Here is a 14,992-nt window from a genome sequence, read left to right as displayed (position 1 = left end):
CTTGGAGTTAAAACTTTCTCTAAATATTACACATGGAACTTAATTAAGCACCCCCTAACATATTTTAAGTTGCTGACTTACCTAATGATAAATCTTGAATTGTAACGAGGACTATTATTTGAACTGTATTCCCTTTCAATATTGTTTAAGGGTTTTGCTACATCAATCGTCAAAACACATCCCAATATGCAGTTGAAGCAAACTGTCCACGATTGTTTCAAAAATCACTATTAACTCAATGCAGCTTACTGTATAAAACGCCAAAACATTTAATAATTTTACCAGCATCTGTCACAATGGCACGAAGGAGACTACCAGAAGCAAGAAGATGGCAAATTATTGGAATGCACGACACCAGGATGTCATGCAGGGCTATTGGGCGACAGCTTGACATTCACCACACCGTCATAAGTCGACTTGTTCAAAAACACCCTCAAACCAACAAGGTTAAGGACTGACCAAGGCCAGGTCAACCCCGAAAGACGTCTCAAGCACAGGCCCCACTGCGGGGTCCAAAATCGATAATATGTACATATAGTTGGGGGCTGGATAGTAAACCAGGGCTTAGTTTAGTTAGGGGGCTGGATGAATCTGACCCACAGTGGGGGCCTGTGGTCTCAAGTTGAGGATCGGGATTTAGCAAGCCTTGTGAGAGGTCAGCCTGAAGCACCTATGGCTCCCCAACAGACGTCTGTGCAATAGGACTGTAACGCTTTCAAGATCGCCCTTCTTGCCCCTCATCCCATGTGTCTTTATGCGGTTTCTTACACTGTGTCGGGCGATCAAGCGTCCAGCCATGACCAATCTTGACAAGGGAGCTCATTTGGAGTGGTGTTTACCCCGACGTCATTGGAATTTGACGTCATGAAGGAAGGTGCATTGGTCGGATGAGAGTCACTTTTTATTGCACGTCACAGACGAGCGCCAGCGAGTCAGGAGGACCAAGAACAGGGCCTATATGAGCCTATGAGAGCATACCTTACGGTAGTGGATCTGTCATGGTCTGGGGTTGTCTCTCCCATGATTGTAAAGACTTGATAACTGTTCGTGGAAATCTCAATGGCGACCACGACATCCGGGACGTTCTGGATCCTTTTCTTGTGCCACATTTTGATAACCACCCATTAGCCACTGCATGTATTTATGGATGACAACGACCGACCACATCGTTTCCGACTTGTGACAGTTTTTCTCCAACAACGCCGTAACCAGACTTCCATGGCCTGCTATGAGCCCGGATCTGAACCCATTGAGCCTGTCTGGGGCATTCTGGGACGCCGAGAGTGCAAGTACTGGATCCGCCTGTCCAAGATCTGGCATGTTTGGAAGCAGCTTTGCGCCGGGAGTGACAGCAACTGCCTCTGGAGCGAATCCAGAGACTCACGACAAGCATGAGGAGGGTCAAAGCAGTCATCCGTGCACAAAGGTGGATATGCATGCTATTAGCATTATTCATGTGATTTGTTGTCTGAAGAGGACAGGGAACATTTTCAGTCTGAGAGACACTCACCTCTCCCATCTTGGAACTCTGCAGCCCCATAGTTGTACAGGGATACATTTTGTTGACAAAACATCGTTGCTGTTTTCATGTCATTTTGTAAATTAAAATATTGCAAATTTTCATGATTTTGTTGTTATTGTTTAGTCCAAAATGTCAACTTTCAGGAAACAATGGCGTTTAAGCTTTCCAGTATACATACTAATGGTAATGGTTGCTCAGTTTCATGGCAATATGAAAACAACGGGGTGTTTAATTAAGTTCAATGTGCAAATATACTTATGTTGGGAATCCACTGAAAAGAATCAAGAGCACCTTTTCATCATACCATTAAATTCAACATTCCCTGTTCACCACCCTAAAATATTTGTATAATAGACTCGGGCCCATTTAATCAAAGAATACTTTTTGGTGTTCGCTGGAGTGAGTTTAGCTTTACGCCACTTTTAGAAATATTCCAGGAATATCACGGCGAGGGACACCAGAAATGGGCTTCATTCATTGTAGCCATGGGCATCGAAACCGGGTCTTCGGCGTGACCAACGCTTTAACCACTGGGCTACCCCACCGCCTCTGTATTCGCTGGAAATGTCGATTGGAATTGTTATAAGACGTTACGCTATACATACTTAAAGGTTACATGCAACGTAAAACATAACTTTGCAGATTCTGATACCTTTCGGTTTGGACTTACAGTAACAAATTATCAAAAATGCAAATTCAACTTATAAAGTTGAAAGATAACGCGATGAAAACCCCCCGCAAAATCAGAGTTCAAACGATTCACTAAATTCACCCCAGCTGGGGTGAAAAGTGGTTTCAACAGCTGCACTCATGGCGCATGCGCAGTGAATAGATTCGCGCAGCTTGGAAGCGGGATGTAAGGTCATGAGCAGGAGTAGTCTTATATTGGTTGTGTACGCAAACAACAAATAGTAAATAATCTACTCGTTACATAAAAGAACCTTGTTAAGGATCTAGATCTACTCAGCTATGTGTCAACCAGTGAGGCGTTCGACATTTCAAGACGGAAAACCTTCGCTTTGGAGTAGGCTTTGATGCCAGCTATTTTTCTAATGTTTTTTTAATATTTCACAGGCGCGAGCTTTTTATATGTTATGACAGTAGATTACCGACTTAACTGTATATATAATTTCATTTGACTATTTCACCACACGTTCTTCTTACCGAGTCACTTTCTCAGTTCGATGCTTGAAAGCAACGTCATTATTTAGCATTGTCAGAATTTCTAACTGTGATATAGATATGCCTCTGTCACAAACAAAACTCAATGTCTGTTTTATTGACACCTATGTGTCTGCCTGCCTGCCTGCCTGCCTGTCTGCTAATGACAATATGCAATACACAACTTCGATCATTGACCACATGCAATTTGAACTTAACACCTATCAGGCTATACACCATAAACAAAACGCATTGATTTATGGCTCATGCACCCCGAGTTCTGTCTCTGTCACATTATGTAATTACACAGACAGGTAGGTGTAATTCTTGTATACATGATATGCTATGATGTCTGTTGATTGCAAAATGTTATGCATAAAAAATGAGCATGTATTTACAAAACCCAACATCTCTATGCACACACAAAGAGCCCTGAGTGTATCAGCAAATGAACCAACCAATGAAAGTCTTCGTTACACTTAAGCGCACGCCCACCCGCTCAGGATGGGTTCGGTATCCCGGGTGCTTCGTTTCGGGGGGAAGTAAACCCAAGTACAAAATATTGCACTTTTGATTTGCGATTGTACGCTTATCATTTTGTTTATTTGTTTTTTCATAATCAGCAATGTTTATTATATGTCATGAATAAATGATAATTGTGTTTTAATTATGTTTGTTTGGTTGCATGTGACCTTTAAACACGACTTGAATGATTACTCGCGATAAATATGAAGAATATAACCTATTTTACACATGTTCACAATTCTATGTTTTATTTTATCCTAGGCGTTGGTGGCAAACAGTTTTAACAGTGTTGCTGGTCTTTACTGACAAGGGAGTAGTGATTCTATGGACGTTTCTATCAATTTCAGGATAACTTGTGTGCCGAGTGCCTTTTGTGGGGGATACTGAAACACATTCTATGTTATGCTATGTTCTAAATCAATCGTCAAAAGACATCCCAATATGCAGTTGAAGCACACTGTCCACGATTGTTTGAAAAAGGACTATTAACTCAATGCGGCTAACTGTATAAAACGCCAAAATGTTTAATGATTTTACCAGCATCTGTCACAATGGTACGAAGGAGACTACCAGAAGCAAGAAGATGGCAAATTATTGGAATGCACGACACCGGGATGTCATGCAGGGGTAATGGGCGACAGCTTGACATTTACCACACCGTCATACGTCGACTTGTTCAAAAAACACCCTCAAACCAACAAGGTTAAGGACTGACCAAGGCCAGGTCAACCCCGAAAGACGTCTCAAGTTGAGGATCGGGATTTAGCAAGCCTTGTGAGAGGTCAGCCTTTCACTACAAATGGCGTCCTGAAGCACCTATGGCTCCCCAACAGACGTCTGTGCAATATGACTGTAACGCTTTCAAGATCGCCCTTCTTGCCCTCATCGCATGTGTCTTTATGCGGTTTCTTACACTGTGTCGGGCGATCAAGCGTCCAGCCATGACCAATCTTCTCAAGGGAGCTCATTTGGAGTGGTGTTTACCCCGACGTCATTGGAATTTGACGTCATGAAGGAAAGGTGCATTGGTCGGATGAGAGTCACTTTTTATTGCACGTCACAGACGAGCGCCAGCGAGTCAGGAGGACCAAGAACAGGGCCTATATGAGCCTATGAGAGCATCACTTCCTTACGGCAGTGGATCTGTCATGGTCTGGGGTTGTCTCTCCCATGATTGTACACTGGACTTGATAACTGTTCGTGGAAATCTCAATGGCGACCACGACATCCGGGACGTTCTGGATCCTTTTCTTGTGCCACATTTTGATAACCACCCATTAGCCACTCGCCCTGTATTTATGGATGACAACGACCGACCACATCGTTTCCGACTTGTGACAGTTTTTCTTCCAACAACGCCGTAACCAGACTTCCATGGCCTGCTATGAGCCCGGATCTGAACCCATTGGAGCCTGTCTGGGGCATTCTGGGACGCCGAGTGCAAGCACTGGATCCGCCTGTACAAGATCTGGCATGTTTGGAAGCAGCTTTGCGCCGGGAGTAACAGCAACTGCCTCTGGAGCGAATCCAGAGACTCACGACAACCATGAGGAGGGTCAAAGCAGTCATCCGTGCACAAGGTGGATATGCATGCTATTAGCATTATTCTTGTGATTTGTTGTCTGAAGATGACAGGGAACATTTTCAGATTGAGAAACACTCACCTCTCCCATCTTAGAACTCTGCAGCCCCATAGTTGTACAGGGATACATTTTGTTGACAAAACATCGTTGCCGTTTTCATGTCATTTTGTAAATGAAAATATTGCAAATTTTCATGATTTTGTTGTTATTGTTTAGTCCAAAATGTCAACTTTCAGGAAACAATGGAGTTTAAGCTTTCCAGTATACATACTAATGGTAATGGTTGCTCAATTTCATGTCAATATGAAAACAACGGGGGTGTTTAATTAAGTTCCATGTGTAAATGTATTTATGTTGGGAATCCACTGAAAAGAATTAAGATCACCTTTTCATCATACCATTAAATTCAACATTCCCTGTCCTCCACCCTAAAATATTTGTATACAGTACATCTATGAATATTCCTTAACTCCTCTAGAACCCCAAAACAATTTAGATACAGGTTTAGAAAAATGTGATCATACACTGAAGAATCGTATTCACTTAAACATATGGAAGTAATATTGTGACTAATACATTCATATATCATACACATTATAGAAACAGGCTATAGATTGGTCAGAAAGAAGGTAGCAGGACATAAGTTCTGGGTGAAAGAACATAAGTGACTTGTAATGTAATCATGGAGTTATATTGTTGCTGTCATTGACTGATATATCACATGACTAACTGTTACTGTCATTAAATAATATATCACATGACTGTTACTGTCATTAAACAATATATCACATGACTAACTGTTACTGTCATTAAACAATATATCATGTGACTGTTACTGTTACTGTCATTAAACAATATATCATGTGACTGTTACTGTTACTGTCATTAAACAATGTATCATGTGACTGTTACTGTTACTGTCATTAAACAATGTATCAAGTGACTGTAACTGTTACTGTCTTTCAACAATATATCACATGACTGTTACTGTCATTAAACAATATATCACATGACTGTTACTGTCTTTCAACAATATATCACATGACTAACCATTACTGTCATTAAACAATATATCATGTGACTGTTACTGTCATTAAACAATATATCACATGACTAACTGTTACTGTCATTAAACAATATATCACATGACTGTTACTGTTACTGTCATTAAACAATATATCACATGACTGTTACTGTCTTTAAACAATATATCACATGACTAACCATTACTGTCATTAAACAATATATCACGTGACTGTTACTGTTACTGTCTTTCAACAATATATCACATGACTAACCGTTACTGTCATATAACAGTGTATCACGTGACTAACCATAGATCAGAGTGGTCCTGTGGGTAAAAGGGACCTCCTCAGGACCCACACAATCTGAGGCCTACAAGGAAGCAGCGTAAAGTGAAAGAGCGAGTGAGTATGGTTTGATGCTGCTTTTAGCAATATTCCAGCAATATCACAGTGGGGACATCAGAAATGGGCTTCACACATTGTACCCATGTGGGGAATCAACCCGGGTCTTTGGCGTGACGAGCGGATGCTTTAACCACTAGGCTACCCCACCGCCCAGCAGCATAAAGTAGACAAGCTGATAATGCAAAAAAAATCACAAGAATATGTTTGTATTGGCATTTTTTACTTCACAGAGTTAAACATTAATATGATACAAAATATGAAATAGAATATCCTTAGTTCACTGATTAACAATTTGCTACAATTATGTAAATCATTATTCAAAGAAACATTTCACTAATTGCTGGCATAAAATCATATGTACAGACAGCGGAAACAAAATGTTATGATGTATTAAACATCTATTTTACATATAAATAGATCTCGATTGCACAGGTTAAGTCCATACGGAGAGAGCGGAAAAATAAGAGCTTAACACTTTGCATCAAACAGTAAAATATCTGCATTATTCTAATTTTTGGAAAATATTGATGTTTGCTACGATAGTAAACAATGATTATAACTAACTATGGTTATAACAAACTAAAATAAAAACGTTTGTTATAACCATTGATTACGGTATATCAACCTACTGTAAATGCAGTTACTTGCACATATTTTCATCATCATTTCAAAATTATTAGTTTCAAATATTATGCTGAAACTTTCAAATATGCAAAGACAACCTACTTACACTTGACTTATTCACCAGGCCCCTTTATTCTCGAAACGTTTGTAGCCCTAAGAATTCTTAACTTTGATTGTAGCCAATGTGTTAAGAATGGGCTTAAGAAGTTCGTGTTAGGGCTACGGACGTTTCGACAATAGCTATCCTGTACTACAAAAATTAAACTTAAGGACAATCTAATTCTTTCAATAAGATTAAGTACAGTAATATGAAAGACTGACTGACTGAGTTCGGTTTTTATGCCGCTTTTAGCAATATTCCAGCAACATCACGGCGGGGGACACCAGAAATGGGCTTCACACATTGTACCCATGTGGGGATTCGAACCCGGGTCTTCGGAGTGATGAGCCAACGCTTTAACCACTAGGCTACCCCACCGCCCCAGTAATATGAAAGAAGCAATTGGTCATTAACATCGTATTGGGTAAATATATTTCATAGGAATGGATGTTATTAACTTTGAATGGCATAATCTTTCACACATCATAATGATAATCAATTGTACCATTAACTTTAAACTTCAGGATTGCTGCATGTTTACACTGGGTGAGTGAGTGAGTATGGTTTTATTCCACTTTTATTAATATTCCATCATTTCAAACTCTCTCCTAACATTAAGCTGACACGTTATGATAAACCTTCAATTATGTTCAAAGCAGTGCCAAACCCAATTCACTCACTCACATGTGTTGGAATTACTGTTTCTAAGGGGAGCAAATCCAAAATGTAACTCTAAATCTATTAAAAATATTACCTCCAACTTTAGAGTTCCTAAACTAGAAACTGGTTTAAAATACTACATCTATATATATCTTACATCAAAATGCAAAATGTTAAAAACAAAATATTTAGCTTTTATTCAAGCAATGTGAAATATGTTACTGAAAAATATCAATTACTAACTAAAAATGTAAAGAATTTCTAACTTGATCCCAATATTTCAATAGATAAACAACAATTGTTCAATAGCAGCCGAATATTATTCTAACTCATGAAACGCCAGTGTAATAGATAATACATAAGAAAATATAATATATATATATAATCATAATAAACCAGTATTCAGAAAATGATGTCTTAAGAATTATACTAAAATACTAAATAATGGGGAGAGGTAAGGAATAACTACATGATGAGAATTGTGTCCTAAGTTTGTTAGCAAGATACAGGAATGTCTAAGTTAAAGAATGTCCAAGTAAGACTTTCAACATGAAAACCATATTGCTTCAGAAAGGATATTTCATGACATTCTCAAACATATTCTCTATTTTTCACACTAATATATGTGTGAATATGTAGGCATTTATTTTAACCACATAACACGTTCATAACAGCATGCTAATCTTTTTAACCTATATGTCAGAATGTGGAGATCTGACTGTTTCCCAGAAACGTGATATAATACCATATATATATCGCCTGGGAGGGAAGTATATCTCTGAGCAAAAGAATAAATTATATCATGAAGAAACAGGCTGAGAAGAGTTTCTGGTTCCGCGATTCTCTGCTACATACTGCTTATGAATCAGCGAAAGTCATGTGACACAGGTTGACCTCAATTCAATCAAACGACCGTTTTCTACCAATTTTTAATTCGTTTTAATTCTATTACAATGCAAGATATAAATATGATGACAAGACATTCTCACGGTAGCAGCATCATATGGGTTTTAGAATGAGTGGGACACCCATCAAACCCTGAGTGACACTGCTACAAGTTATACATTGGCCTTGAGTTAGAAATATAGGATTGTTCGTGGACTACAACCCTTTTACAACTAGTTTTCATATAAACCATGGTCAGGAAATATTCTGTCCACAGTCTTTATTACAGAATTGGTAATAGAACAGTCACTGATGTACACTATGTTCCTCCTTGAATACATATGGATGATAAGACCCGTGAAGACCTGAGATAGAATTGGTCTTCAGTAACCCATGCTAGCTAGTCGTAAGAAGCGACTAGCGGGATCAAGTGGTCAGCTTCGCGGACTTGGTTGACACGTTATCATATCCCAATTGTGTAGATCGATGCTCATGCTGTTGATCACTGAATTGTCTGCTCCAGACTCGATTATATACAGACTGCCGCCATATTGCTGGAATATTTTAGTGCGGCATTCAACACCAACCAACATATGATAAACAGCACAGTCATGTTTTTACCACATTAAGGTGTTTGCTCGTCATGCCAAAGACTCGGGTTTGATTCTGAAAATGGGCACAATGTGTGATGCCCATTTCTGGTGTTCCCCCTGTGATGTTGCTGGAATATTGCTAAAAGCGGCGTAACACCCCTCCCTCTCTGTGTGTGTGTGTGTGATAGGCAGTGTGTAGTAGGGATGGCCGTGGTTCTCTCTCTTCTCTCTGTGTGTGTGTGTGTGTCTCTGTGTGTGTGTGTGTGTCTCTCTCTCTCTCTCTCTGTGTGTGTGTGTGTGTGTGTGTGAGAGATGAGCAGTGTGTAGTAAGGATGGCCGTGGTTCTGTTGCAGAAGGAGGTATTTTTTTCATTTGTTCATTGTAATCTGAATGTTCATTGGTCGGATCACATGCTGATTCCTTCTAGGATGAACCAGCTGACGCTTGATTTGGTGGTTGAAATTAGCCTCGACACACAAAACATCCATATGTATTTATGGGTGATGAAGGAACAAAGTGTATACTACTCCATGAAGTACTACTAATGGTGGTAAAGTTCATATTTCAAGTCTCTATCTGAAGTCTTTATTTGTACCATGCACTAAACATTATCTTAATTGGCTGATCACTAACTGCTAAACTGTTTACGTCTGAAATTTAACTCTGACAACAAATAAATTGGTTTTTGAATGGCCTGAAATGCACTGGATCTGCCATCTTTCCTGAGTGAGCTCCCCCTTTAAACAAAGGCAATTTATTTCCTCAACACAGTAAAACACATCTCATTCACATAAAAATATGCTGATGTGAGAGAAAAAACCTCTTAAAATAGAAATTTGTCAAAGATGATAACAGTAATCACAAAGTTGTAAAATTGGTCCCAGTCAAGGATGGAGAATTAGAAAGCAGTAATGATTCACATGGACACTATCCAGCCGATATGAGCATGTATATCTGTAAGACTAGTCAGTACTTGGAAACAACCAAGGTACACCTAATAGCTGACCATGAGGCAGTGACAACATCAAGGAGTCTAAAACTAGTCCGAAAGAGGCCTAGGAACTTGCCACAAGAGCTTTTGTTTACAAGACATGCCAGCAGAAGAAATGTTCTAGGGTTTGTAAGAATGAAGAATTGGCCTACAACAAACATTGAAGCGGGCTTTGAAATGAAGAATGTTCCTCCTTAAAAGTCTGCACGTTTTGGAAACACAAACATTCGAGAAATATGTAAAGTCTAATTTGTGTTTCAACTGGGGAGTTAAAAATGAAAGAGTTATCTCCCTTGAACACATCCAGGAAATGTGAGATTCTGTCCACAGTAGGTCAGGAGTAAAACTTCACTTGTTTGACACGTAAACAGCATCATCAGTGAGATTTGGGTTTCACAAGAAGATGTACATGAGAATGCATGATTGATGTTTCCACACTCTCCAGACAATTTGTCTTCCCTAACCGATAAGAAGTCCAATGTCCACTGTTTCGATCTATTAAAATTAGGGGTGTGTAATTTTATATGGGGAGGGCCAGGAAAATGTCACCCCCTTAAAAAACCAATGATCTCTAGGGGAAGGTCATAACAAATAATTATACACATATTTGAGGAGGGTCAAGAACAAAAAGGAAATTTTAAGAATTACAATAAAATATATATATTGCTTTTTGGATAGGGTTTTGAAAAAAAACGTTCAAGAATTAAAAAAGGTCAATTAAGAACATGACAAGAAATAAAGAGGTTACTATCAATACATTAGAACATCAAATACCCTTGTAATAATGCACTGATCCTAATTCCTTCCATGAAATTAGTAGTCATTTGTGTGCAGTTTGAGTTATCTCCCTTTGTTCTATCCTCCAAAATGTAGACCAGTGAAGACAATGACATGAGGTGTTGAGAGATTCCAAATGCTGTTTCATTTTCAAACTGTTATTATGTTACATGTTCAGGAGTGAGCTTGAGAAGAGATTCCAGATATCTTTGTCAATAAAATCAGATCGGCTTCCACTGAGTGTCCATTTTGTTCAGGTGAATATGACGAAAATACCTCTTCCGTACTTCATCACAGACTCACTTAGACCAAATTCACACAACCCTTTGCATTTCACCCAAGACAGTCTTGGCATCCAATGAACACTATTGCGTACACAAATACTGCTTCTGACGTCGACAGCATTTCATTTAGAGTTTGTCACATGACCATTTCCAAGGTCGTAAGGTCATGTCTGGGTCAAAAGGTCAACAAAGATGGAGATGAGTCTGTCAATGCCGGCAAGGTAGCCGTCCTCATGGTTCCCTTCCTGCCACTCTGTACGATGATCTACATGCACCATCGTTGGGAGGGGCTCCGTCTTACCGAAGTCAATCATCCATATATTGGCCTTCTCAGCATCATGGACGAACAACAATGAACTGCTGATCACCTGGGCAAAAAAGTAAAATACATTAAGATACATTACAAAATAATGTGAGTCTGGTTAATACCGGGACCCTGGAGCTAGAAGCAAATATTTTATTTTAATCTAGGCTACTACTGTAAATGACTTCTTTGATTGGCATTCCAGAAGTTGAGATGAGGACGAGGACAATTTTTATGGATATGCAACTTCTTTATTCTGTATAGGTGATGTTTAGAATCTGTCGAAACGTTGCCTATACAGAATAAAGAAGTTGTATATTCATAAAAATTGTCCTCATCTACCACTGTAAATGTTTTTGTAACGTTCTCTTTATCATGTTGACCCTTGTCCTTGTAGAACCCGTGAAGGTCTGGGTTAGAATATTGATCTTCAGTAACCCAAGCTTGTCGTAAGAGGCGACTAACGGGATCGGGTGGTCAGGCTTGCTGACTTGGTTGACACATGTCATCGGTTCCCAATTGCACAGATCGATGCTCATGCTATTGATCACTGGATTGTCTGGTCCAGACTCGATTATTTACAGACTGCCTCCACATAGCTGGAATATTGCTGAGTGCGGCGTAAAACTCAACTCACTCTCTCACTTTCCCTTGTAGAAGCTTATCATCTCCCCTTACCTCATGTCTGTTGAAGAATTCTGAGGCTTCCTGCGCATCACATACAGCCTTTAACCTCTCAATGTACTGTTCCTGTCAACAATGGAAGCTTGGTCAGTTGCATGGAAATCAAATTGTAAATTACACAATCTGAATTCAATCAATCAAGATTCAAGGATACGCTTCACCGGAAGAAATCATTTAGTTATTGGAAATGGAAAACAAAAAGTCCTTGTCATAATTTAGGATGTTTTCTCAATCTGACTGACTGACTGACTGAGTTTGGTTTTACGCCGCTTTCAGCAATATTCCAGCAACATCACGGCGGGGGACACCAGAAATGGGCTTCACACATTGTGCCCATGTGGGGATTCGAACCCCGGGTCTTCGGCGTGATGAGCCAACGCTTTAACCATTAGGCTACCCCACCGCCCCTTCTCAATCTGAATCAACCCCTGCATAATCTGGTCATTGTGTCCGATTTATGTTCCTCTATCAGCTGCGTATATACTCCATTCTTACTACGGGTTAATGCTAAACAGTATTCACAATAATTCAATCTGTATTGTGTTCAATGTAAATCCTCCATTCATACAGTTTGCACATCGGTTTTTTAATTCATACCGTAATGAAAACAAAATTTACACAGCAAATCCGTACAAGTGTTAACTTATATGCCCTTTCTCTCCACTCCAAGAATCAAGATCTTCTCTCAGATCCCCACGTCCATCTCAAACACTTTGGACATAGATCATTCAAATTTGCAGCACTAAGCCACTAACCCTGTGGAACAGTCTTCCTTCTCTCATCTTGATCTTTAGAAGCGTTCACTGACTTACTGAGTATGGTTTTTTTTGCCACTTTTAGCAATATTCCAGTATATCACCAGAAATGAGCCTCACACGTTGTACCCATGTGGGGAACCGAACCCGGGACTTCGGCATCAAGAACGAACGTTTTAACCACTAGCCAACCACACCGCCCTTAGAAGCATTCAAGTCAGGACTCAAACCTACTTCTTCAAAATATTCTACAAACAATAACTGCCAAATATTCTGATGGTCTCTTTGACAAACTGTCATATATTTCCACATTAAATCTAGTGACTTTTATCTGTAGCTCTTTGCATGCTCTGGATGGACTATGGCGCACAAGAAATATCCATTTGTTATTAAGTGCCAGCTTAATGTGAGAGGAGAGCCCGCAGGGATGCAGGTCTCGGACGTTTACCACTTTATGAAAGCAATAAACATGGGTTTGGTGCTGACAACCTGGACAAACCCAGGGCCATGTTTCTACCAGGTAACATGATGATTTAGCATCAGATGACTGCACTCTGTTCATCATATCAAGTATTATTACAAAGGTAGTTACTAGTTTTGTGACAATGAATATTTGTTTTTTTAATTTTTTCATATTGCAGTGTAAGATTCTCTATATCATCAATCCAACTGACTGACTGACTGAGTTTGGTTTTACGCCGCTTTTAGCAATATTCCAGCAACATCACGGCGGGGGACACCAGAAACTATATCATCCAAAATCATAATGAAATATATTTGTGTGTGGGTGTAAAAAGTACAACCAACCATCTTCAGCACCTGAAAGATTAGTGATGTCATTTGTTTGTGACATCATGTTAACCAATAATGTCAAAAAGGCCTGCACAGCATTGTGATGCAATCTGGTTCCTGCAATATCTCTTCAGATATCAGCTGGGAGATATATTACTTTATTCCGCCCAAGGCATCCTTTGGAACTATATATACTGTTGTACTATTTTGTTATGAACTGACCACAATGTTTTTGTTTTCCCCGACAAAAGGACTTCAGTTTTTCCAGGACATGCTCTCGTGTTTTAGTTTTCTTGAAGTCCTTGCTTGATGAGCCGTCACTTCTCTGGAAATAAACATCCATCAATAATCAAACACACCGATCCTGGCTGTTAATACTTGAAATAAATGAACTTCATCGACACAACAGATGAATTGTTTTGATATTGACAAAGTTAAATATTGAATATTTTCCAAAATCATTCAATTTTGCTATTTTTTATTTTGAAATTAAGACTGGAATCAATAACATTCTAATAAAAACATCATAATATCAAAATTTACTAAATATCCTCGTTCAAAGATCAGCTGACCAAAATAGATCCTCTCTCCTCTATGTACCCAAAAGTAGCAGTTTATCCTATATGTTCATTTGCTATTTACAGTCTCTGAAAACATATAATTCTGATAGAAACAAATAACTCAATTTAAATTGAAAATGTGCCCTAGTGAGAGCGGGAGATTCCCTAGAAGGAGATTCAGAACCTGAGAAAATCTAGACTTGCTTCATCTATGCCGTTTGCATTGCAGAGATAGCTGGGAAAATAATGTGTTTAAGTTACTTATAAAAAGAATATTGATTCAAAGTCATAACATCACAATTTGCTAAATGTCGTTCAATGATCAGCTGACAAAAATACATCTCTCTCTATGTACTGAAAGGGTTGGTCAGTGGAGAAAATACTGTGTTTAAGTTACTGTGAGACAGACTATGATACAACACTAACGTGAGATGTCAGGTGATGATTTGGACAGTCTTACCTTAATGCCCTCAATTCTGAAGCCGAGAGTGACAGAAGAGCTCATCTCATCCCTCCACTGTAGATACCTTGCCTTTGTCACTCCTTCCTTCTCTCGTTCCTCAGGTGTGGGGGTGTTGGGGTCCACCTCCGTCATTTTCTTGTACATATCCTGAAATAACAGATGACCAGTGTAAGTGTGAACCTCTTATAAAGAAAGCCTAATTCCAGGGCGCTCTGGATGGTGTTTATATAATTGTCCATTCTATTCCATTCTATTACTGTAATCACCATATCACAGGTCATATCTACTACCGTATTCAC

The 14,992-nt window shown here is 39.2% G+C and overlaps 1 protein-coding gene and 1 long non-coding RNA gene across 2 annotated transcripts in view; one reads left to right on the top strand and one right to left on the bottom strand.

Annotated features, from left to right (window-relative positions):
* Nucleotides 1-328: 328 nt before the first annotated feature.
* On the top strand, nt 329-4,640 carry LOC124255257. The gene is made up of 2 exons (XR_006892658.1): nt 329-419; nt 4,577-4,640. It is a non-coding gene; the product is annotated as an uncharacterized LOC124255257 (long non-coding RNA).
* A 6,336-nt stretch (nt 4,641-10,976) lies between these two features.
* The window catches only part of LOC124255353 (inositol-trisphosphate 3-kinase B-like), a 30,816-nt gene continuing 26,800 nt past the window's right edge, over nt 10,977-14,992 (bottom strand). The window contains exons 5-9 of the mRNA XM_046689250.1: nt 14,691-14,840; nt 13,893-13,995; nt 13,071-13,126; nt 12,118-12,189; nt 10,977-11,503 (exon numbers count right to left, since the gene is read on the bottom strand). Coding sequence (XP_046545206.1) covers nt 11,300-11,503; nt 12,118-12,189; nt 13,071-13,126; nt 13,893-13,995; nt 14,691-14,840 — 585 coding nt within the window. The 3' untranslated portion in view covers nt 10,977-11,299. The remainder of the gene's footprint in view (nt 11,504-12,117; nt 12,190-13,070; nt 13,127-13,892; nt 13,996-14,690; nt 14,841-14,992) is intronic.

The sequence above is a fragment of the Haliotis rubra genome, unplaced genomic scaffold (genome assembly GCF_003918875.1).
Source record: "Haliotis rubra isolate DU_JTF1 unplaced genomic scaffold, ASM391887v1 Scf6, whole genome shotgun sequence".
NCBI lineage: Eukaryota > Metazoa > Mollusca > Gastropoda > Lepetellida > Haliotidae > Haliotis > Haliotis rubra.
Note: the sequence above shows the minus strand (reverse complement) of the source record. Positions and strands in the feature narration are given on the sequence as shown.